This window comes from Gymnoscopelus microlampas, assembly GCF_963454915.1.
Source record: "Gymnoscopelus microlampas genome assembly, chromosome: 5".
Taxonomy (NCBI): domain Eukaryota; kingdom Metazoa; phylum Chordata; class Actinopteri; order Myctophiformes; family Myctophidae; genus Gymnoscopelus; species Gymnoscopelus microlampas.
The window spans coordinates 38,769,909-38,796,414 of record NC_139942.1 but is presented as its reverse complement, the minus strand read 5'-3'; the positions used below and the strand labels follow the sequence as shown (position 1 = coordinate 38,796,414).

General features: G+C 43.2%; 1 protein-coding gene across 4 annotated transcripts; it reads right to left on the bottom strand.

Annotated features, from left to right (window-relative positions):
• On the bottom strand, positions 1-24,055 carry LOC311046165 (SUN domain-containing ossification factor). 4 transcript variants are annotated; one of them, XM_084058333.1, is made up of 24 exons: positions 23,752-24,055; positions 19,285-19,390; positions 18,593-18,727; positions 15,384-15,658; positions 14,690-14,797; positions 13,413-13,551; positions 12,850-12,979; positions 11,835-11,959; positions 11,341-11,408; positions 10,814-10,921; positions 9,785-9,890; positions 9,378-9,398; positions 8,433-8,488; positions 6,768-6,850; positions 6,166-6,231; positions 5,977-6,039; positions 5,427-5,523; positions 3,285-4,676; positions 2,867-2,954; positions 2,439-2,543; positions 1,604-1,770; positions 1,023-1,114; positions 851-915; positions 1-708 (listed from the first exon to the last, which is right to left on the bottom strand). In XM_084058333.1, exons 1-24 carry the CDS (start codon positions 23,817-23,819, stop codon positions 253-255), a joined length of 4,119 nt encoding a protein of 1,372 aa, XP_083914459.1. In that variant the 5' UTR covers positions 23,820-24,055; the 3' UTR covers positions 1-252. The 4 variants fall into 4 exon arrangements, with proteins under 4 accessions (XP_083914459.1, XP_083914460.1, XP_083914461.1 ...); XM_084058334.1 differs by having other exon boundaries at positions 860-915; XM_084058336.1 differs by having other exon boundaries at positions 568-708; positions 828-915.
• Positions 24,056-26,506: the final 2,451 nt, after the last annotated feature.

Here is a 26,506-nt window from a genome sequence, read left to right as displayed (position 1 = left end):
TTCGCCATGAGACAAAGGAAGACTTTAATGGTAGGATTGGAAAGACTTGATTCATTTGAAGTGTCACAAATATAAAAGCCTGACGAGAAGATTTCAACAAAAGAACATGGATTGAAAACGAATGAAATTAAAGCCAACAGTGATGGGATTGTCTTGCATCAATGCTTTAAGCTGTCCTGTGCATACAGGAAATAACATCCACCCTCCTTTTAGGAGAGTTTTACAGTCGGTGGGAGAGAGCAGAGTGTTTTATTAAGCAGGACCTGAGAGGGCAGTGTTAAATGTTCCTGAGCTCAGCTCATTGCTCCTAAGGTCCTGCAGGGTGCTGGAGGCGGGCAGGTGATCGCTCTTGTCCCTCCTCGGGGCCTGAAGCAAGTCCACAACCGAGGAGACGGGCTTAGGACGCCTGCGTCTCAATGCCCGCCTCTCCGCCTTGGTCCTGGCAGGCGGGAGGCCATCATAGAGTCGCGTGCAAACCGTGGCAATGCCGCAGAAGGAGGGGTCGTCCGAGTGCGATGAAGAGCCTCCCTCGGAGCTACCCTCCGAGGGCGAGTCTTTAAAGGCTGGGTGAAGTAACCGATTTGCCGGGTTTGCGGCGTGTGGCACGCCATTACACGCAGCGAAACCGTTGGTCAGCTCTGGAGCCGGCAAGGAGGCGGCTTTCAGGGTCTCCACTCCTTCTCTGGCTTTTACCTTAGCACGTCGTTTCTGTAAAGGAAGGAAAGACAGACAGAAATGCCACGTGCTCATTACCATGTGACAGTTCTTAAAGATGTTCACTAATCATCAGTTAGACATCTCTAAACCGGTGCTTCTCCCAAACGCACCACATTCACATTTTTGTAGGTACCGTCCACACCTTTCTGTTCGCTGGAGAAAACCTCTGTGTCTCCACTGTAGGCAGGGATTCTGGACCTGGGCAACAAGAAAAAATAGCCACAGATATATTAGTTATATTTTTCATGTATTAGCAATACATACAAATATTACACTGACACCATGGCACAAAAAAAGTGACTTGCCTTCAGTGGTAGGGATCTGCAATGAATCAGAATGCAGCAGCGGATAAGACGCTCGCCTTTTCAACCACGTATCGTCACACGAGGCGAACTGCCTGTTGGGGAAATTTTAATTAATGTTAGAGGACGAGAAGAGTCATATCGCATCTGTTGAAACATGTTTGACGGCTTTTGCGAGATTCGCCTGAGATTTAACTACGATGGTAATCTCGTCGAATGTCCCTATTGACGCAGTATACGCGCTATAAAACTCCAAATTTGACAACAGCTACCCATCGCTCATTTCAAACATGCCCCTCTCCTCTACAGCTCTGCCTTTGTCATGGTAATCATATCACAGATGTGTCTGTCCCCCTTGGATCTCATTTTTAATTAACTCCGCTATTAAGTAGAGCCCGACTGAGTTTTGGCGGTTACCGATGCTTTGACCGATATTTAAATCTAAAAGTGCAAATACTGCTAAATCAATTCTACACTTTATATTGATTAGAGTTTTAAAGTCAATCTACAACGCGTGTGAGGTTGTAGATCAGCTATTTTCGGTGCATGACATCGGCGCGCAACTAAGCATAGATCAGTCTTACCTCTCACAGTTGCTGTAGCTCCTGGGTTCTGGGGGCTCCGGCTGCTCTGCCAGCAGATCTGGTGGTTCAATGTCTGCAGAGGCATTGCAGCGATTGGCGCACAGAATCAGCCCCAGGAACAGACACAGCGTGAGAGATGCCAGCAGATAACTCTGTCTGTCAGACACCTGCGAGAGACAAGCCATCATTTAGCGATCAGCTAAATAATAATGAGACCAAATTACACGGATAATGGATAATGGAAATGGATAGATAATATGTAGATAGCTGGGTTTAATAACGCCAGTTTGTGGCACTTTTTGTCAAAAACACTGTAAGCATCTGTGATGCTCTTCACAGGTGAGACCAGTACATTCACAAAGCATTTATATCACCCCATATTAAAATGTATTTCGGGCAACAGTGTCGACCCCACAGGGCAGCCTTGCCGAGCCATGAGGCCCATAGGGCAGGAGCCTATCTACTGTTTCTGTAGCGTGAGGCAGCTTGAAGTAAACCCCCTGGACATGACGCTAGTATGTCACAGGGACTTACCCCAATCCAACCCTTGATGCTGAATGCCAAGCAGGGAGACATTGGGTCCCATTTTATTTTTAATCTTTGGTATGACCCGGCTGGGGAATCGAACCCCGGCCTCCCAGTCTCAGGGCGGACTCTATAACCACATGTATTTCTTAATAAACCTGGGTCCCAGTAAAGAGCTCACAGCATGTTGCAGCAACTGTATTTGCCCAAAATAGGGAAACCAGGGATAATGTGGTTCAAATGGAATTTTTTAACACACCCCAGATGTAGCATTACTGTATATTCCACAGATATACTGTACATACAGTACCTCACTCTGTAGCTGGCTGACCCTGACAGACAGGTTGAGAACTAGTTGTGTGATGTTCTCCAGCTGGCCCTGCAACGAATGGATGGACTCCGTCTGACGCAGGTCCTGGGGGGAGGGGGAGTTGGTTAGTAAATCAGATGACTGATCACACACAAGTGGGGGGAAAAAACCCACATCAATGATAGATGGTGGAACATTTACAACTCTAATGTTAAGCTACAGTAATTGTAGTCTGGTCTTGGTGGAAATCCATCAGTGTCTTGCAAACAGTCCCTGGGTTTCATATGGGACGTAGATTACGTCTCTGTGGCCATCTTTCATCATCCTTGTAAGCAACTGGTTCGGGTACTTATGGGGAAATGATCTAGTATTTAAACACAATCAGCGCCATCTTTCTAAATTAACATTTGTTTCCCTCCGGCGCTCACCTGCTCCTCTGCCATCCTGGCCGTGTTTTGCAGTTTAATGATGGTTTTGTTGAAAGCCTTCTGCATCTCCTCCATCTGCTTCCGATACCTTGAATTACACGTCATTGAATTACACGTCATTGAATTACACGTCAGAAAATGTTCTATTTTTGCACCTTGGAGTTTCATTAGACTCGACTAATGGCCCCCTCATCTTCTGTCACTTACTAATTATGTTCCTAATCAATTCATTAATAGCTAATGTATCTTAAAGAAAAGTGTCACCAAGAATTTAGTTCCCAATATTTTAGTAAAAATAATCAAGACTTCTGGCTGCTCCTTTCAGGTCTTAAACGTTGCATGAGCAAACAGCATGACTCATATTATTATTTCCATATTATGCTAATAATGCAATTTCTTGGTCAGTAACAAAAGTCACCTCTGGCTGAGCTGTTCCAGGTAGCGACCGCTGAGTGACATGTTCATCTCTAGAGCCTTGATCCTGTTATTGAGTCTCATGAACACAGACTCCTTATTCTGGCTGGAGCCGTGCACCTGGTTGCCGTTCCCTTGCTCCGTCATGTTGTGGAGCTCGGCGTAGAACTCTGAGTGGGTGGGGGAGGAGGAGGAGGGAGGAGAGGTAGAGGAAGGGCGAGGCAGCTGACCGTTGGTCGAGGTGAAAATCATGTCCTCCGTGAGATCCAGATCCACTTTGGACTCTGTTGCGGTGGCAGACAGGCCTTCAGAGTGGTCGGGCTCCGAGGCAGTGGTTGGAGCTGGGAGAAGTTCCTCTGGGGCAGGGCTCCCGTTCTCTGGTACGGCTGGAGGGACAGGCTGCTGTTCTGAAGTGGTGCTTGGCTGGGGAGTGTGAGCTGGTTCTGCGGACTCTGATGCCAGGAAGGGGGGGTCTTGTCCGGATTGACTGAAATCCAGCTTAGGCTTGTCGTCCGTCGGGGGCACAGAGACGTGTTCCACTGCGGCGCTGCCACTGGGTCTGTCAGGGACGGGGACCGAGACACTCGGAGAGACTGTAGTCCCTCCCTGCTTCTCCGCAGCCTGCTCATCCTGGCTCCCATCAGGTCTCGGTTCCTTGGGCAGGTCTTTGGATGAATGCTGGGGCAGCTCGGCGGCAGGGGTGGACTTGGCAGTGGGGGACTCCGTGGCGCTGGGTTTGGGGAGGCTTGATGTTTGACTGGGCTCCAGCAAGGTAGGCTCAGACACAGACTCTGTCTGAGGCTCGGTGACGTTTCCTGGAATATGTGGCACCTCTGAGGGACCGGCCGCTGTCTCCGCCGCCCCGGGGTCAAGCTCCTGGTCCTGGGGTTGGTATATTTCAGTGTGGGGTGGTTGTGCCAGGGGGCTGGCGGGAGGTGAGAGGGGTACCTTCAATGCAGGGAGGTAGGGGTGAGGAGTAATCGTTGCCTTGCTCTCCGGGATTTGCGCTTTCCTTTGCTTGGACAGCCGGGTGGAACACTGCTGCATGAGATACTCCTGGAGAGAAGACGAACAAGAGCAAAGAGTAGAAGAAGAGGGATGGGAGGAGAATGAAAACGGTCCACAGCAGTCAGTGCGTTCATACTGTCGCTGTCGCTTCTCCTTGGCCTCCCTCTCTTCATCCTCATCCTCTTCCTCACCCAGAAGGGTGATGGTAGAGCTGATCGACTCCTCCACGTCTTCTGGTAAAAGTGTGACGATCCCGTCCTCCACTGGGGGGAGCTCTAGCTCGGTGGACTCAGTGATGGGTAAATCTGGAGTAGGGAGGTCCAGCAGGGGGGCTTCAGTTGCAGGGATATCAGAGTCTACAAGGATCTCCGCCTCTTCTGCATCAGGCCTAGAGAGGTAAAAGGAAGGACAGCACATTAAAGACTAAAAGAAAGTAGTACTGAAGATTTAACAAAACCTCAAAGCTAAGTTAAGTAGGTCGGAGAGGCTTATTGTCAGTATCACACAAGAAACACGAGTCAATCCCTGTTACCATGTGCTAGAACCTTGGGAGATGGTTTGCGAAGGTGGAGTGCCACATAAAAGGCAATAGTTAAGTGTTATATTTATTAGAACAAACTAGACCATACCCGGTCGACGCATCCGTGGGGGGATATGCGCACATGATCTGGCAACCCGGGAGGAAGTTCGTCCCATAGCTGGGCAGCCCCGTAACCATGGCGACATTCTTTGACACAAAAGCGCTAATAAGAAGCTGAGATTTGATGAAATTGAAAAACGGGCTTCACAGTTAAGTTCAGATGGTAATGGTCAATGGCTGTGTGCAAAATCAGAGCAATTGCTCCAGCCACTGAGGAGAACCGGGTAGCTTCACGTACTCACGTACTCACCTACTCACCACTACAGACAGAGGTTACTAGAATTATAGTAGGATGTCAAATATCTATGTCTCGATTTGGTCATTTTCTCTAAATGCCCTATTTTATTTGTCTTTATTTACTTGAAATCAGATTAACAGGTTAAAATGGGAAGCAACAGACAGATTCTGGCAACATACTGTTAATTAATACCAGTCTTTCTAGAAATACTTTGACTTTCTGGCAGTGAGTGATGTCTTCCAGAGACATCTGGTACTCACATCGGGGCGACGGTTGTAGCGCTTCCAGCAGCCTCCGTGTTGGCTTCAGTTTGCAGTGGTGGCTCAGTCATGTTCAGTTCCTGAAATGATGCATTCCCTTCAGAAAGCCAGGGCGAGAAAGAAACAACATCAATTGTTACAGTAAAAGGTTAGAAATGGTACGAATCTCTCTTCATACTTTATATTCAATCCAGATCATTTGTGCCTGTATGGCCCTTGTGTGGTAATGGGTGTTGGGTGAAATAAGAAAAGAGACACACAATAGACTCTATGGTAAAAGGGACGTCCACACAATAACTATAATAATGACTATAAACATATCCTTCTAAATCAAGTGGAGTCCACACCACAACTATAACGACTATGACAGTGGTGAACGATATCATTGGGATAACTTTCAGAGCAATTTTATTAAATGAAATTTTAGAAACACTGTCAGCCAATCAAAATACATCTGAATTTAGAGGGCACCACACGTTCAACATGTTTAAAGAACATCTCTTATAGTTATCATTCTTCATAGTTGTCAGTCTTGGTGGGTCAGACATACCTTGCATTTCTGAACTGCCCCCGAAAACATTGGCGGCGGTGTTCACTATGTTCAAAATGGCATCTGTGCGGACAAGAGAAACGTGCGTTACGCTTCACGTGCAGCAAGTCCAGGTACGGGATAATATAAGTAATCTATATTTGAATGAACAATATTATCCAAATGTAGACAATAGTACTAGGGACTTACCTTTGGCTGATCCAATCAGATTCTTGGAAGACTTGACCTCACCTGGCACATAGCCAGGAGGGTAATCTGTAAGGACAATATTATAATAATTTAGTCCCCTTTGGTTGTTCTGGGGGGTATTTTTGTCACTGTTCATTTGCACAGACCTCTGCAATTACCTATCCTAACTATGAGGAGCAGTGGGTGCTATTAATACAGCGCCTGGGGAAAAAGAAAAATAACCCAGTCTGCCAGAGCCAATGGCTCAGAGTTTGCTATTTGTATGGTGCCCGGGGTGCAGTTAGGTGTTAAGTGCTTGCTCAGGGACACTTTGACACGTGCACTGGGAAAAACAAGGGTCGAATCAACGACCTTGTAATTCCCAGGTGGCCTCTCCACCCACTCGGCTATGGTCGCCCCTCAACATTAGACAACTTGATGGTCATTACTGCTAAATGCAAGTCTAAAAGACCCTTCTGTGTTACTGTGTTAAACATTAGGGCCTCCATGCTCTTTATGACTATACTATATATCAATGAACCCTGATGTGGCAGCATAGTTGCTCCTATGCTGCATTTTTTTTTATCTTACACTGCACAATGGACAAGCTATAGTGCTCTCACCAAGGTCATCATCCTGATCATCTGGTCTCTCCGAGGGGTCTGCTATCTCCTCGTATTCCTCCACCATGCTGGTCCCAAACACCCTGGTGAACAGCACATATGGGGATCAGTCTTTTAGTAATGCTTGGGTAGCAGTGCAAAGCCTATTTTGTATACATCCTACTATCCTACTATAATTCTAGTAACCTCTGTAGTGGTACGTGAGTGTAGTGGTACGTGAGTGAAGATACCCGGTTCTCCTCACTGGCTGGACCAATTGCTCTGATTTTGCACACAGCCATTGACCATTACAATCTGAACGCAACTGTGAAGCCCGTTTTTCAATTTAATCAAATCCCAGCTTCTTATTAGCGTTTTTGTGTCAAAGAATGTCGTCCCATAGCTGCGGCTGCCCAGCTATGGGACAAACTGCCTCCCGGGTTGCCAGATCATGTGCGCATATCCCCCCACGGATGCGCTGCGCCGACCGGGTATGGTCTAGTGTACACTAAAACTGATAGTGTAGTTTAATCTCTGTAGAATCTCCACTGGCCACCAGAGGGCAGATTTGAGTGGCATTAAAAGGTTTGTGAGGCAAGTAGCCAAGTCAAGGAATGGGAAGTCCCCAGCTATCTTGGGTCCCGCCTGCTGAACATGAGTTATTCACCCACATATCAACCTAACCATCTTGACAAACCAACGGTTGCAAATACAGTAGGGCACAAATTTGTCAAAATGATTTAACAACAATGACACTCCACTGCAGAATCTCATAGAATATATAATCCCTAGTAATCCCATAGAATACATAATCCCTAGTAATCAAAAACATTTGGTAGGCTTTCATGGAAGTAACATACAGTCCCCGCCTTTATTATAACAGCATGTTGGGGTACATAACATTATGTGCTAGGTTTCTTTAGCATGTTGGGGTACAGTATGTGCTAGGTTTCTTTAGCATGTTGGGGTACAGTATGTGCTAGGTTTCTTTAGCATGTTGGGGTACATTATGTGCTAGGATTCTTTATAGCAGCATGTTGGGGTACATTATGTGCTAGGATTCTTTATAACAGCATGTTGGGGTACATTATGTGCTAGGATTCTTTATAACAGCATGTTGGGGTACATTATGTGCGAGGATTCTTTATAACAGCATGTTGGGGTACAGTATGTGCTAGGAGTCTTTATAACAGCATGTTGGGGTACAGCATGTGCTAGTTTGCTGTTTGTTTAAATGTGATCCATCTGTAATAAAAAGGGAAAAAAAGACAACAGTACTGCATGTTCTATGTAGGCTAAGGGGAGTGGCTGTACTGTACATTTGAAAATGTGCTGCAGGCTGACTGTTGTTGCCCCCTGCCCCCCCAACAGCTTTTTTTAAGCAGGCGTGCCAAGCCCAGCAACAGTACAGTAAGGTCTGTACTCACGAGGTCCTCCTTCAACCCCCAGTGACTGCTACAGTAGAGGGGAGCGGGTGAGGGTAAGATAATGTCACCAGTAGCAATTGCGCACTATTGCATAATATGACATCCTTTTCTGCAAGTTGTGTGAAACTTGATGTGTGGGATTCGGGGGGGAGACACTGCACTAGAAAGTTTCCGGTGAAAAGGTGCTGCACCTTGTGCTGAATTGTCATAAACCCACAACCACACTTCAAACTGTTGCCACCGCGTACCGTAGCCTTACCTTATGAGACTGAGGGGACAGAAATGCTCAGAGCCGAAATGAGATATGAGCTCCACCTGAAAGACATTTGTTTTATTCGCACACTGTACTGAAGACATACTACTTCTTTTCTTTCTTTGTTCACAATGTTCCACACCATTCAGCATACGTGCAGCAATAATCACATTACTGTGTGTGCAAAGTGCAAAGCTATAGTTTAGTGAGCGGCAAAAGCAACACTGTGGCTCAGTTAGTACCGTAGATGAAAGAGTGCAGTAGCAGCGAGCAACCACATACAACCTGTGATTCATATAGAGCTGTAATTGGATCACCTCAGAATGTGTTACACACAGAATGTGCTCAATGGGCTGTTTTTTAGCAAGATCATACTGTGTTTATTTTACGGGTGCAACAGTTAATCAAACGTATCCATGTATCAATCAATTATTAAAAGATAACTGATTCTAATAAAATAAGATTTTTTTTTTCAATTGCAAAAAATAGCAGATCTAGAAGCTCACAACACTTGTAGTTGTAGATTGGCTGTTGGTGCATGATACCTTTGTACAACGAAGTATAAAATATCGCTCAAGTGTTTAATCAGAAAAATCCTTTTAGTCAATTATTAAGAATCAATTTGAATCTTTTCGTGTCAATTCGTCGACATTTAATAAATACGTTTCTGTTACACGCTTCAAGATGATTTAATTAACCGAAAAAGTAATCAATAGAATAATCGTTAAGCAAATAATCGATCGCTGCAGCCCTAATTTTGTTTCATTTATAGCGATGAAGCTTTATGATCTATCAGTTTTCAAGGCCTGTTTCATGAAGCAATAAGGTATGGATTTATTTTTAAAAAAATACAATAATCCGTTAACTGCACTCAGTGGCATGGCTCATTTCCCTTCACCTCCTCTACTGAACTCACTCATCCACAAACCTCTACGAGAAAACAGGGCTAACCTTTATGTACTTGGTGAACATCTGATGCAAAGGGAAACAAGAGAGAAGAGAGAGAGAAAAAAATTAAAGGGATATAACCATGCATTTGTTCAACAGGACCTTCAAATGTATGCTGGTTTAGATTCAAGATGCTATGGAAACAAAGCAAGAGATCTGCCAACCTCTCCCATAGCTGCAATGTTCTGTACATTCTGTCCTAAGTTTGTACTTCTCTGTGAGCACACTGGTTTATTGCCTATGTGTGGACCATAGCATAGAATCAGTCAGCATACACAAGCAGCCCTGCTAAGAGACCTCTACTTTCCCAGTCCATTACAGTGATTTGTTGTACTCCACTCGAGTACAGAATAAAAGTTAAAAAAAGACAGAGGATTTAGTAAGGGCACCCGATGGATTTCTGTGCACACCTTGACATATTTGGCGTACAGATGTTCGTCCAAAGGGAAGCTCTGCACTGTGCGTTCGTCCCTGCCGTGAAAGGTCCCCAGCTTTAGCCACTTGTTGGTCGGATATCTGAGGAAACATGATCATATGACAGAGCATGCATGGATTAGAGTTGTGTTGTAAGCTTGTAGATTTTTGGTGCATGGCATGCTTCCATAGAAGACATGCAGACTTCTATGGAATCCAATCAGTCTGTAATCAGTTGTGGTGACTGAGAGCATTAATCCATGAGCATGTCTAATAACCTGGATTCTAGCAGATTGCTACGGTTACACAGAAGCTGCAACTGCTACATTATCTCTATATATTATTGTAAGTCTAATGTTTTCTGACTCTGTGAAACACTGTTGAAGTTCTGCTGAATAGTTTACTCCAGTGATGTCCCTGAGGTTTTAGCCACTACTCTTGGTGGCAGCGACATTGCCCTTGATCACTGTGTTTATGGCAAAAAATATTGATCATGACATCAGAAAATAATAATCAGTTTGATGTTTGTGACAGCTATGCACCATGTGGGTGTATTACGCACACAAACTGCATTGCAAATATTAATATGGTTCTAGACCATGATAAACAACAATAATATATAAGTCGGACCATCCCACCCATTACCCAACATTGCATTATAAAACAAAATGCCAAACGCCAGAGGATTACAGATATGCACATAAAAAAGAGTGATAGTGTCCCTTTAATAGTTGTTCCATTATGGAACAAATATATTTTACATGTAACTTTTGTAAAAGAATAATAATAATTAGCTAAATGACATTCTGCCCACAGCAAGCATTTTTTTGAGCAGCCAGCACCCTTCTTCTGTGTATTTCTAGGTACAGATAAATCTGCTGGGTGAAGCAGTAAAATCAATTAACTCTCCCGAGGGACTATAAAATACTCCCTTTCCTTCAAGGTTCAACAAACATGTCGGTGTGATGCTCTGTGTTTTTTTTGATGTAACAGCAATTTCCTTAAACAGTAGCAGCAGTGCTAACCTGTCACTGATGGAGACCAGGAAGTCTTTGGGGGTTGAAGAGAAGAGCTCAAAGTTGGCGATGTCCAACTGCTTCAACTGGATGGGCTCACAGAGCTCAATGATGAACCTGAGAGAGAAGCCAGAGTGAAAAATAAGGTTCAACTGGAAATTAAAAGTATTTTCACAGCTGTTCACCGTGCCCTCATCTCTTCACCATTACTCAAGGGTTAACAACAACCAGAACATTGTCCAAATCATCTGCACTTCCAGGCACAATAAAATTAGACCATTATACCGTTTGGCCAAAGATGTGGCACTGATAAGCACCATGAGCAACAAAGACAATAAGAAAAAAATATATTAAAAAAAGAAGAAAAACAAGCCAACAATTTCCCACCAGGAATCACCATAATCAATAGCAGTTATTAATAACTAATAATTAATTAATATCTGTAATTGCGATATTAAGCAAAAATAATCACAATGGTCGTTTACGCCATAGCTGTGTAGCCCTACAGTATGTAAAAATGTATATACAGTACATACCATATCTTATTGCTGCAAGGGTTTAGCATGTACATGTCCATGTTTTCCATTAGTATGGCTGAGGTGCTCTGTGTAAAAACAAAGCACTAATAATTATTATAATGTAACATTAAGCACTTCTCTAATGAAAGTGCTTTACATGCAAAATACCAGTAAAATCTGATAAAACTCTACAGCAGATAAGAGGGAGAATTATGGGAATACGTCTGTGCTTTAAATAATGTCAAAATAGGTTTTCAACTTCACACATTGGTCTATACATTAGCATTACAATTGGCATGCTAAGACATCTTAAATACTTGTAAAAAATAAATAAAAAATATTTATACAAGCAATTCCGACAGCATTTTATTCAGATAATCAACTAAGAGAGAGATTTCTAAAAATGGATTTAACATTTTCCTAAAATAATACATTATACTATGTGGTTCATCATTTACGTATGTTATGATTGGCACTGTGAATGTGAAGCCTACAGTGGGTATCAGGTGTACCTTTGCTTCTGGGTTAGAGCCCAGGATCTTGGCACCACACTCCACTGACGCGTAGTTGTTGAAGTTCTTCGGCACTTTCTTCACAGGAACAGGAGCCCCATTGGTAGAGGTATGAGTAGCCTGAGCTATGGAGACACAGAAAATAATGTTTTACACACGTATGTCTCAAAATCACTTTGTAGATTCAAACAGTTTCACTCTGAATATTCTCTTAAACTTCCTGGTTACTTTCAGCCAACCACAGCAAAGGCAACAGGGCACAAAACCAAATAGTTTATCAGAAGCCATAGTGGCTGATGGATTACAAAACCCACTTTGTCTCTATTCTAAAAGCCAAAACGGTATTTTAAAACCAAACAGGGCCCTTGAGTGATGGTTGGTTCCTGTCTAAGTGGCTGCTTGTATAGACAAAATATACCAGCCGCAGTCATAATGGACCAGCATTAGCTTGTGCAAAGTGTTATTTTCACACCCTGACGAGCAGCAGAATTGACACCAGCACAGATGAAAAACTGCCCCGACATTATACACTGAAGAGAAAATGTGAAATCGGGTAAAAATGCAACAGAAAGGTGACGCATTCAAGCTCAAACTCATTTAAGCACACTGGTGTAAGGGTGCAACAGTTAATCGAACTAATCAATTTTAATCGATGTTCGATAATTTACGAAAATATAATTTCATTATAGGTAAAAAGTAAAAACAAACAAACAAAAAAATAGTGAAGACAGCGAATTTACAAGCTACAACATGTTGCACTGCTACACGTTGTGAGCTTGTAGATTGACTTGTAGATCTTCACTCATTTAGCATGACACATGCAAAAATAGTGGTTAATCAATTTCCCAATTCTTGAAAATACTACTTCTCAATTATTTTATTAATCGAATAAGTAATCAATAGAATTATTGCTAAGAAGATAATCAATAATTGCAGTCCTACACTGGAGCTTCACATGGATGCATGACTATGAGAAAGAAAAAAAAGACATAATGAAGATGGTGCATATCCTTACTCTTCTCTTTCTCCACCTCCAACACTTTTCTCTTCCACTCGTCAAATGTGGGGTAGTCCTCCGGGTCCTTGCTGATTGCGCTGGAATCTGTTTGTGTCTGTGTTTCTGCAGCCACAGGAGGACTCAAAACCTGTCAACAATTAAGAAAAAATGTCATGTATATAAATGTAAATTTATAATATTTGCAGGTGTATACTTGTGTATAACTTTTAAAAAACAACAACCATGAAGGCATAACTTAAAGCTGTAATCCGGAATTTTAATGAATAAAACTTCATAAATACACTTCATAAAAAATACTCTAACCACTGCATATCTGCAGTGGTTGGAGGCGTCTCCCTAGTTCCTACTCTTCCATTGAGAAATTTAGAGCGGACACCAACTGGTTGACGAGTACTGCCACCAGGATTTCTACAAGGCGGAAAGCCTGGTTCTCATTCCAAACTGACCAGTTGGTATCAGTGAATTTCATCTTATTTGCCGATACACGGTGGCAGTCAACAAGGCGACTATCGGCCGATACCGATGTACAGCCAATAAATCGGTGCATCCCTACTGCATACCTTTTCCTTTAGCATGTGTGATGTGTTGCCCCCCAGGCTCTCAGCGCTGCGTGCTGGCTGAGGACTCATTGCTGGGTCTGCGTGGGTCTTGGTACCCGCTATGTGAGCGTTTGATGTGTTCTCCAAGACCACCGGAGGACTGCAAAGGCAGGAGGGCGCAAAAGAGAATTAACAGAAAAATTTCACCTTGTTACATAGATCTATATATCTATAGCATATCTATACCATCCAGATTCTATATAACATGTCTGGATTGTATGGGTACAAGGTAGGGCCAGACCAATATATCGGTTGTTATTTGATTACAAAATCGGCAATTATGCAAAGCATAAAATGTGTTTCAATAGGGCTTAAGTGGTCAAATAAAAAATTCACTTCATGTGTGTATTTTATATCTATTTATTTACTTTGCTTGCTCATTGTATAATTAAAGTTAAATATTATTTTCATACATTGAAGTTTACATAATTTGAATGTTTTATTTGTATTAAGTTATTTGCTTGTAAGTTAAATCTCAAATATAGGTCTAAGTTTTTCCAAATGATTAGAAAATGTTGCACCTTTTGACAAAATATCAGCCAAAACGTCAGTAGGTTTAGGACTCTCCGAAATCGGGATCAGACTAAAGAAATCTGGAATTGGTCGAGCTCTAGTACATTTTGAGCCACGGTGAAAGGATAACAGCGGTGGTCCAGACCAGTAATATAAAACCATGCTGTACCAGGCACTACCCCTTTGCTCTCCCCTTGCGGTCAACATCAACCCACACTACCACACATACAAATCAAAAGAGCTCTGGCAACTAGCTCTGGTATCTAGATTTGACTACTTTATCATGGGGGCATTGGTGTAACAACAAACGTCTTTAGAAACAATACAAAGTTGTTTATTTCTATCAGAGAGAATAATACCTGGGCACCTCAGGAGAGACTACCCAAATAAAATACTGGAGCTGGTCTGCAACAACAGACCTTGCGTCTTCCTCACAGTCAAAACAGGTTTGACTCCTGCTTGACTCTGAGGAAGACGCAAGTCAAAACGTCAGTCACCCCTGCAAAATAATAAACACGTGCAGACCAGTCTAGTCCTCCAGTATTTTATTTGTTGGGTAGTCTCTCCTGAAGTGCCCAGGTATTATTCTATCAGATTCAAGTTGTTCCTGTTGAGCACCGACGAGCACTTCTACCTTCAACTGGCTGAAGAGCGCTGGACTTGTCTTTGCACTTATTCATTTCTATTTAGGTTATCCAGTAGGGCATGGCACCAACTGTACCCACCTTGCATCATCATAAGGGTTGGCCTCGCCTGCTTCGCAGTCAGTCGTGGCCAAATGTTCATCGCTGGGCTCAAGCGGAGGCATGTCAGACTCGACATGGTCTGAACCACTGGAAAGAGAAAGCAGGCCGTGTGCTTTGGTTTAACAGCAAACCAATAAAGACTTGAGCAGAGAGCAGCCAGATTCAAAAGAGAAAACATTTCAAAAGGAACTTGTGTAACTTATACCGCAAGATAAAGGTTTGCAGGTGAAGCAATATACTCTGACATGACTAACAGAACATTATAGTATGTTTTTCCCCATTGTTATTTGATCTTGCAAATCAAAGGGAATAGTAGAGCACTGACTAAAACAAATGTTAATATTTTAACCCATTAAAACCGGGAAAGCAGGGCGCCTGCTGGCCTAGCGGTCCAGGCGCATACCACATACGCTGGTAATCCAGCTTGACAGCGGGTCGTGACTCGCGGGTTCGACTCCCGAAATCCGTATTTTCCCTATTATTTATGTTTGTCCGGGACGTAAATGCATGGACGCGCATGTGCGCGTCCGTGCCCGTGTGAACTGTTCGGGTGAAACCGAATGGGACGGAGGTGCGGTGTTTGACAATAGTTTTTTTCTTTTTTTTATATCTGAACTTGCCTACAATCCCTTTAATGGGTTTTAATCAAGAGTTCTCTGTGACGGCGTCTTACCTGCTGAGTGTTTGGTCCTGTGAAGCAGAGATGCTGGGGGCCTCTGCAGAGTCAGACACAGCGTCAGGGGTAACGACCGCGCCAGAAGATACAGGGGATGCGGGGGAGGGGTCCGAAGAGACGGCGGGCTGCTGCTGGTCCTGAGTAATGGTGGGAGGAGGAGTGTCTGGAAGTTGCGCGTCTGGCTCTGGCTCACCTGCTGCTGCTGCAGCTGCTGCCTCATCTGTCTCCGTCTCCAGCTTCACCTCTGCAGCTGGCTCGTCTGCTCTCACAGCCTGATAGGTAATGAAATAGAGAAATACTTAGGGCTGCCGCCTGCAACTATCGATACTTTTCTTAGTGATAAAAAAATGTTTTTTTTATGAAGAAAAGAAAAAACGACATTTCAATTCCCCCCAAGAAAATCTATCTATTATATCTTATTAACACATCGGGTGCCAGCATTTTTTCATAACAACTTACCGTGGGTGCCAGCATTCTCCCCATTGACTGCGCTTTGCTGTTTAAAGCTTCCGCGTGCGTTACAAGCAAATCCACGCAAAAAAAGCATCGATTCATGTTGTGCCATGAGCCTGGCTACAGCCTGGAACCATAACATTTCCCTCGCCAGTTACAACGGGGGGGGATCGCGCATCGCGCATGACCGGTTTTCCCCACAGGAAACAGATTCGGAGATATAGGCGTTTCAAAGTAGGAAATAGACAGGAAGTGGATGGGATTATTTTTTTTGTTTCCAGTGAGCGATCTGGCACTTCCTTCGCAGGATTACAATGGGTGCTCCCAGAGCTGCTCTAGCCCCGCCCGCGCGGAGAAAAACGAAAAAAACAAAAAGACTAAACTCACGGTTCAGACCGTGTTCGGCACCGGAGCGCTACTATGTAAACACACGGTTCAGACCATGTTCGGCACCCGATGTGTTAACACATTAAACAGGGAAAGAGTCTGTCAGATTTTAACCACTTTAACCATTATTTTATACTTCGGCTATTCAAAAATAGCAGATCTACAAGCTCATACCGCATCACTTCGTGCCACACTATGAGCTTGTAGATCTACTATTTTTGTAAAATCGGGAAAATGTATGCAACTCTTTGAATATATATATATATATATATATATTTTTTTTTTTAAAGCGAACATTTTTAACAAAAATCTTTGCTTCTGGAGGTCCCTGGAACAAAATATTTTGAGATGGGGGTCGGCGGCCAAATACATATAATTTTAGGGGTCCTTGACATGAAAAGGTTTGAGCACCACTGATGTACTGTAGCAACTGCCTGGTGAAATATGGAAGTCAAAATGTAGTTGGCCTCTTTGGCTGGAGGAGTGAACAGATCACACCCTCCTATTCTCCTAATGCTCCACCTGTTCCGGGAACAACAGATGAAGTGGACCGTTGGCCAGCCAGTTGGACCACTGCCAGGTCTAAATCCATCCCCACCGTAGCCACACTGTAAGCTGTTTAAAAAACAAAACTCCTGGGGCAGCCCGATAGCCGATGTGGGCGATGGCTGATTTAAGCACTGTGCAGGGGAATGCTACGCACACCAAAATCCTTATCGTGGTGCCGGCCCACGGCAGAATAATCCAAATAGTGGTGGAGACAAGAAGGTGGCCGAAGGTGGCCGCACACACTGGTAGCCAAAGTGCCAATATTTTATTTTATGACGCAGAGTAAAAAGACACCAACGTTACGGCAGGTAACTGCCTTCTTCAGGGAATGATTTAAAGGACGAGACCAAAAATAATTGCTCCATTGATTAGAAATGGATCATTCTAAATGTGTTCCTCATTGACTTACATTGTACGGTGAAACAGCTCTCAAAGTCACTCTTTTAGCATGTAAACGAACGTTAACAAAGTTGATTTTATTAGGAAGGAAACCTGGACTGGATCCAAATAGTCAAATCAACAGGAAGTTGACATTTTTATAATAATAAAAAACAGTACTGGGTTTGGAGATTTTCTATATTGTCTGAATCAGTTTTGTTTGTGTTCGTTTATGGGCTAAAAGAGTGACTTTGAGAGCTGTTTTACCGTACAATGTAAGTCAATGAGGAGCATATTTTGAATTATCAATTTCTAATCAATGGAGCAATTATTTTTGATTTCTTGTCCACCTTTGGAGTTAAATCATGGCCAGGTGACTACACAACCCAAAGCTCTACCAAAGTGGTCTTGCCCTTTAAGCACTCACACGTGGCCTGAGTCCAATCTAATTGGACTCTGAGCTGGGCGTGACTTCACACCCTAATCAATATACACAGGATAAAGCAGTCATCCCCACACACTCAGGGACAGACTGGGATCAATTTGTTTTGCAGTTTTATGATACGATCTAGAGAGAATCGGCGATTACGGATTCAGCCTGTGCTCCCAAAAACGGGGCATAATTGACAATGATGTAGTAGGGCCTACTCATTCACCTCTGAAATCGCATAAATCCGGCAAGTTTCTTCCAAGTATTTCTTGGTAGATTTGGTTTGGTATGTCCATGTTTTAATTTAACTCATAGCGACTGGCAGGACTAGGCTACTAGATTCAGCATTCATGTGGGGGGAACAATACATTGCAGCGCCCAACCAGGCAGATACAGACATTAGTAGGGGAAATCGTAGCCCAGAATGTATCACACTACTAGTCAGTGTCGTAATGAAAACCAGGCCTCTTGTTACGACAGCATGTCCATTAACTCTGGCTTGTAACGTCTTGCCACTCTGTACAATATTTAAATGTGTTTGAACGATCTAACTGTGTCCCTGAGTGTCTGGGAAGCCCAAGCAACAGAAGTGGCTGGTGTCACAGGCGTATACCATAGATAAGTGTACTTGATGTACATACACATACTGTATATCTTAGTTCATTGTGAATTCCATTATACTCGCCTCTAATTGTACACATTCCTCACTATACATTCCATGTGGCTGCCAAGAGGGTTTTAAAGAGGGTTAGCCACTTGTGTACTCCAGTCAACTAAGTATATATGGTTTAAGTGATTAAAAAACAAAAGAAACAAAAACCTAAAACACATCATTTTTTGAATCGCTGTGTCACAACACCGCATGCCTTCGTGAGAACATTAGTCTTGGGTGGTGGTCTATAACACCCGAGTGCACTGAATAAGTGTTCCTATTGTGTAATTACAAAACTCCACATCTTCACGGAAAGCAGGGTTGATGCCGTTTCATCAGATCGAATCCCCGCCGTACCTCGGGACCTTGTTCCTCGTCCTCGTCCTCCTCCGCCAAAGCTGGGGTATCCAGGTCCTCGCCTGGCCCCTGTCCAGCTGTCATGAGTTCATCGTCGGACAGAGAGTGGACATGTGACACCCAGCTCTCCTCAGCCTGGGGAAAGTTAGTTGCAGAAATGTAACTCCGCCACATGCCAAAGCTGCTTACCCACCACATTCAAATATTACTATAAGCCCTGACTACAGTGTACTGTATGTAGAGCTGCAACGGTTAATCGATTAGATGTCAAATGTTAAAATGAATCACCAACTATTTTGATCAATTAATTGGCTTGAGTAATAAAAAAATAAAGTCTCTGATGTAGCTTTTTTTTATGTGAATATTTTCTGGTTTCTTTACTCGACAGTCAACTGAATATCTTCTGGTTGTGGACAAAACTTTTTCCCCACGCCATTTTCTGACATTTAATAGTGCAAACAACTAATAATCAACAATTAATTCAAACAATGGTTAGTTGCAGTTGCAGCCATAGTGTAAAGTGCAAGCAGTCTGGTTCCTAATTACGTTTAACTCTTTTTTTAATTACATTTACCGTGACACCAGAGCTCCCAAGGCAGTTGTTGAACATACCATTAAATACCTAATGAAGTATGTTTACGTGAATGGGTTGAGCATTTCCGGAGCCTTGTGTTTGTGGTGTGTGGTCTTACCGTCTGAGTGTTTTCACTCTGCTCTTCCTCTGACACGATGTCCTGTGCAGGCAGGGACGTTGCTTCCTGCAGCTGCTCTGTGCAGCCGACATAACAGCTGGGATGCCTGCGGGACAGAGAGAAAATTGCAGAGTCACGAGTAGGAATGTTCCGTTGACTTACTTTGAGCAATTAGAGGTTATCTGGTAATACGTTCGCACAATATTGACAGAAAATTGGCACACAATCACATTTTTGGAATAGTTTATTTTATAGTCCTTGAGAAGAAAATGGGACGTGCAATTTGGGGTAAAAGGATTATGCCTTAATTCATCTATTCAGTTTCATTCATTTTTCCCCACAATGCTTCTCTAGTGGTAAGTAGAACTAGACATGACAGTGCTTGGTTTGAATAATAAGTTGTGCTTGCTACCATGCATGGTTGCTCTAAAATAAAGGTATGTCTCAATTTTTCACCAAGCAAACAATCATTTATTGATTGATTGAATACTTTATTAGTCAGAAATGTAGACAGCACGCGGTACAGTCAGACATAAAGGCTAAAAGGATAGCACAAAGAAGTCATGGGGACTTGTTTCCATTGTGGTCCTATGCAGCCCTTTCTAAACTGTACTATAGGCTGAAAGGAGAACATTGCAAGGTATTGGATCAGACAAATTAAGCGGGTCATAAATGAAACGTAGACAACTTCTGTCTTGTTCAGGCTCACAGCATGAAGTTATGGGAAAAAGCAGGTGGCCATGGACACTAAACAAGGTCAGTTTCTCTTATCTGGGTGTGCAAAGTCAGGTAATGAGGACAAAAACAGAAGCCACACATCTCCCAGCTTTGACTGGGAGAAGGCTTTAACGTTGCTTAATTAAATTAAGTTCCTTGAAAAGAAGGCGACATAGACATGAACAGATGATATAAAACAATGTCATGTTCATGTCATCGTGCTGGTCTTTTATGGGAAATGCTCTTGGACAAATGTGTCAAATAATCCCTCCTTTCCTTAATGCCATGCTGTGTAACATGCTGCTATGTCTGTGTTGTGACATATTGTCAGGAAAGCAATCAGACAGTGTCACTGCAACTGAGGTCACTCCTGGCAGAGAAGCAAAAATAATCGGCCAGTGACGTGGCAGTGATGTAACCTACAGCCTCGTCACTGCTGACTGTTACATGCAAAGTCATGGCACCTGCCACCCACCACCCCCATACCTTCACGACACATGATCCAACCCAGGAATGCTGTCTGAACCATCCCTAAAACACTCTGGCCAACGCTCCACACATCTTAGACTCTTCTCCCTCCTGGTTCCCAAACTGTGGAATAAACTCCCCATTGCAGTCAGAACTGCAGACTCACTCCCAACTTTCCACCGCAGTGTGAAGACTCGCCTCAGCACTTCTCTTTCTTTGTATCCCTTCTTGTCACCTTTGCTCGATAGTTGCTAGTTTACTATGCAGATATATCTTCTTCTCATGTTTTTTGTTTCTTATATTTGCTTTTTATTTGACCACACATGTTAAGTTTCTAGTTTGAGGCACTACAACATTGTTCTATATGCTCTACTTATGTGACTATTTACCTTGCTGACTAGGGTTCATGCTTACTCTGCTTATTCCAATATTGCACTTGTAACTTGCTCTGGCTAAGATGTCATGATTATCACCTTATGAATTGACATTTATTACATTAATAAGGTCCCTGTGCATAAAAAAGTACAAATATAAAAATAAATAAATAAATAGCAACATTGTGCGAGTCTGTTTTGTAAATTAAATAAAGTTCAACTGGCATTGTGGCATAAGAGTAAAACTGTAAAACTGAACAACTCAGTGGCGCAAAACTGCTGGACTTGTGGTCCAGAGAGTGCCAAATTGTGTTCCTTTTCAAGATAGACTGAAGTGCAAAAATGTTAGCATGTTCACTTTGTCTGGCTTTAGTTGTGCTTGTAGAGGTGTGAGAAATATAACCAAGTGCACTAAACACTCTCTTGGAAACAACACTAATTGCAATCGTGAGGAAATCTTATATCGTCTCATTCCTACTACTGTAGTTACAAAGATTCAACACGTTCCAACTGGCGGACAAAGGTCAGTGAGTGTATAGCACTCCGGTTCTAAAGATCACACTCCAGCACCAACTTGGCCTTGTCAACACAAGTTCGTCCCATTCACAAGAATCTCTTTAGGATTTCATTTTAAGCCGTCTGCTTGGCCACCGGTGTGGCTGACGCAGTTCTATTGTGGTCCGTCTCGCAAAGCTGGCCAAGTCATAAACAGAGAAACAAACAACACTCAGTTTGTGCTCTAATTGAAAGCCAGCAGCTGTAATGTACAAAGTACCCTTCAATGGAGTGTTAGTGGTTTTAACGCATGGCTTGCATAAATAATGGCATGATAATACATAAATAGCTATGAAAATATCATAACGCTACACACTATGCATACAAGTAAGAAGTGCTATGTTTGAAGAAAGATTCTATGTCAATGGGAGATAGATATATTTTAGGAAATCATCCATCATCCTTTTTTACAGCGTGGCACCTAGCGGCCACACATTCTAGTGTAGAATGTGTACTGACGTCAGAGATGACTGACATCATACACTGTCCAAATGACGTACGGATCCACAGGGAAGACAGGCCATTATTAGACCCCAATCCATCTTGCTTCCTCATGAGTACCAAATTAGCTAGAGACCGCTGATAAAACGGGACCCATAAGTAGGACAGGTTGTTAATAGAACACAGTGACACAGAGACATTTGGCTGCCTGATACAGAGAATATCGCCATGAAATATGGATGAAATATGAATGACTGAGCAAAACATTCATTGGAAGCATCGTTTCATCCTTACACGAGTTGTTGCCTGCTTATTCCCTCAACCAAACAGCACTAACTAACTCCCTGCTGAATGTGTTGGGCCTTGCAAGCGGTAGCCTGGCTACCATAGCTCCACCTCCTGTGCAGGGGTTTGGCAGTGGCACTGAAAGTCAGGAGAGTGGATGGGCTCCTATACAACTGTACGTAAGAGATAAACATGCATCATATCAGAGCAGAGCAAAGATCAAGTGTATCTTTACACATCATCACATAATCTTTCAGACACACCTTATATAATTGGTAATGCGTGATTATAAACACAACAGCCGGTATGACTATCCATCTGCTAATGAACACATCTGATAAATGATATCTAACCGGAGCTAAACCTGGAACGTGATTATGGGGAGTTATCACCACAACATCTTTTACCCACTGATTTGCTGTGGCTCGATCAGTTCCATTACATTTCATTTTCTGCCTGGACATATTCACAGACTGAGACTACATACATTCAAAGCATCCTGACTAGGCTACTAACTTGATTCTGTGAGTCAGAAGCAATGGTGCAAAATGTAACATAGGTCAGCTCCAACGTCACGTACAAGATCTCAAACTAATACTGTGTTGCATAAGATGTAGTAGTGTAGGGTCAGGGGACAGTGTGCTCAGTATCATCAAGCATACCGGTTCAAACCCAACCCATCATCAGTAACATCATCATCCTCTTTCATAATCTCTCTCTCGCTCTCTCTAGTGCCCTGTGTGGCATCATCAGATTTACTGAGAGCATACAGCCAACAGCTCTCATCAAGCTTATTGACATTAAAGGAGGACCGGTGCTTGCTAATGCCATCAAGAGCTTACAGTCCAGTTATGTTGGCTCAGTCAGGGAGTCTTTCAGAAACCTGTTAGACCAGATGGAATGGATCTCTGACCCTAGATCTGCATCAGTACAAGATCACACAAACTCTGTTGGGTCTACAATGATTGACAGGCGACCGCCACCACCTCCATTATGATGTTGTGAAATACAAAGCCTTGCTATTGAACAAAAAAAAGCAAACCCAAAGGATTACCAGAAAGTGGAATTTTGAAAATAAAAAATAAAAAGGAACAATGCCATTCTGATAAATAACTGGTACAATAAATGAATTGAGAATTTGAATTGTTTTGAATTATTACAGTTTCTTTACTCTAACTGCATATACTGCAGCTTGGATTCATGTTATTGATGATTTATAATCATATTTGGGAATTTAAATTATCGACTCTCATGGTGGCATGCAAACTACTTTCACTTTTGTTTGAGATTAAATTATAGGATGTGTTTCTTTTAGCATTTTAGCATCACACAAGTTAAAGTCAGCCCAGGTGCCACATCAAGCCTCGTCTATACTTCGTAGTACGACGGCGTCGCTTACCAAAAAAGAACAGATCTACAAGCTGACAACAACGCGTCGCATCCGCGTTGTCAGCTTGTAGATCTGTTGTTTTTTGGCAAGCGACACACAGTAAGCAACGTTAGCTCTGGCTAACGTAGCCTTAGCTAGCGTTAGCTGCACTGTGTTTGTGTCACAGTGTGTGAGCAATTTCCCTAACCTATTACGAAATAATCTAAACAATAAATCTATGTATTTGAATGAACTTACCAGGAGACTAAAGCCAGTACACACAGCCACACTGAAACAAGTCTCCACCACAGCACTGCTGGCATCATCCTCCTGTTGGAGCAGACATCCTAACTAACACCGTGTTTACATGACAAGAACACACATGATAATCCTTCTTCTTCTTCTTAGTTGGCTTTTCTATTCGATGTAAACGTACACGGCATGCGGGTAAACGTTAAACTGTCTCGTTTTACTGTTTTGTTACAGTATCTAAATAGTATGTAACTGTATTTAAGTCTGATGTAAGTCTAGCACACTGTCACTTATTGGTTTCATATCAATATGAGCCGTGATGCTGCTTTGCTGTCAAACGGCTCGAGCTGAACACACTGTCGGTGTCCTCCTCCCGTCCAATAACAACGCGCCGTCGGCATCCTGGTCCAATCACAACGCGGCAGAGCTGTTGCGCAGTTAACGCTGAGCTGGACCGATTCACTTTGCGGTTTGCAGATCCGGTACAGAACGGATAAGGAAACGGTGAGTGTGGGTGCGTGTGTTACATGTGTGCAAATTAGCGGATATAGTAGGCGGGACTCTAGATCTGATATGAGCACTGAGCGGTTAGTCTCGCGTAGCCAGACCCCACAGAAAATGAAAAACAGCGACCTCTGCTTTTCTGATATTCTGTGGAGTCTGGCAGGAGTATAATGTTAGACTAGAGCGCAGGGAAACACCGGTTTCATGTCTGCCTATAGCGCATCACTTCCGGTTGGTGCGACCATGTTTTCATTCCCACTAACAATATTTCTACACGGAACACTAACACCACTTCTCCCAGAGAACATGGATGGTTTTGGTTATAAGCCCACTTGTTTCTATGATGAAAGAGTAATTTAAAATGTGAATATCTTTCCGTGGTTTTGTCCGCTCCGAGGACGCTATTGTTAAATTAGTTTCGGCTAGTTTCGAGGGGGGGAGGGTGGATCATGGTGGATGGACACGTGAATCCCGCCCACTACATTTGATTGGGTAAAGCGCGGCCCACTTCCTGATCTGAAGGCACGCCCACTTTTAGCCAATGCGCACTGGTTAGGACGAACCGCTCCGACAGATTCCACCGCAGGTCGGAATCTGTTCTTGAGAGATTACTGAGCGGTAAACAGAAACCCATTGCCTTCCACCGGTATTATTGTTGAAAGTTAACGCAAGTTTAATGCTGAGTAACGTATTGGAAGGGCATGTTATTTGAAGGCAAGGATCGTGTTGTCCACATGGATGGAGATTCAACCCCGCTCCGCGCTATCTTGATGTTGATGTCGGTGATCTTAGCATCCATAATGTTACTTTACCGCCATCTGCTGGATTGTAACATCTTCCCAGTGCAAACTATATAAAGTCCATGTCCATATAAAGTTACATACCCCACAAATATGTAGGCCTATAGCCTAATAACTCAGGAGCTTTACTGTCGAAACCAGCTTCAAGCCCTGGCTAAAGCGAAACTTGCACAATGTGTCACCACAATCAATGACTGCCTTGTTATTGTGTTTGTCATATTGGTTCTTTGATGTCACACTGATGTTTAATGTAGTGTGTTGTTTTTTGTTGTGTATTTCGTGTTTTGTGGTTGTTGTTTTTTCTCTTACCTGTAATGCCCACATGGACAACAGCTACAAATATTCATCTCTGTGACAGACAGTCTTTATTGCACATACAGGGTAGTAGTACACACATTTCCAGAGAGTAGGTCACTTCCTGTTTCTAGCATTCACATCATTGAGCTATGGTTCCCTAGCCCTGTGTATGATTCACATTCACAACCTGGGATAAACCACTTTGAATGGACTGTGTAATAGATACTATTACTGTACATCTCCCATTTGAACACTACACTACATAACCACAAAAGTCCTTTATCTAGCCTACATAAAACATCTTCCGTTCTTCCCATAATATTTTCTGATACTCAACATACAAGTAAACATTCCCCTTCAAGTAAAATATTCTCCCTCTAACGTAGCTACAGAACACACCACAATATATATATATATATGTTTTCTTTTTACTTAAGGCCTGGGTGGACTATACCGGAACCTGCTGAGTCAGCTGTGGGTAATATTCTGACCACCTTTTCCACCTGTGAGTACAGTACCTCTCTGCTCAAGTGATGTGAGCGACCATGATGAGTCACTCACACACCAGGCATCTGGCCTCCACCCCCCCCCCCCCCCCATCACTGCAGCAGGACTACAGCCAAGTTTATTGGACAGTGCACTTCAGACAGCTTGGTCTCATGAGCCAACACGGGGATGACAGGTCCTCCTTTAGGGTGTTAAAGGCTTTGACTTGGCTGCCCTCCTCAGAACCAGCAATTCTTCTTGGACAGAAGATCCCTGAGAGGCTTGTTCCTTTCTGCCAACTATACTAAATTAATTTCCCCAGCTGGTTGACAATTCCCAATAAGCTCCTTAGCTCACTGTCACTGGCTGGCTCGGCCATGTCCCTGACCGCCACTGTCTTGGTTAGATCTGTCAGAGACATGAATTTTACCTCACGCTGTGACAGAGCACACTTCTCGATGTCGAGGGTAATGACAGACAGCATTCTGAATCCTACCAAGCACTGCATTAAGACGCCAGTCGTGCTCTTCTTGTGAGCTGCCCCACACCAGCACATCATCCATTTGGCAAAATATCCCGTCTAGGCCCTTTTCTGACCTCGGTGCCCATGCATTTTTGAAAGCGTTCAGGCACTGATGCTTTTCCAATAGGCAAGTGGTGGAAATAATAGTGAC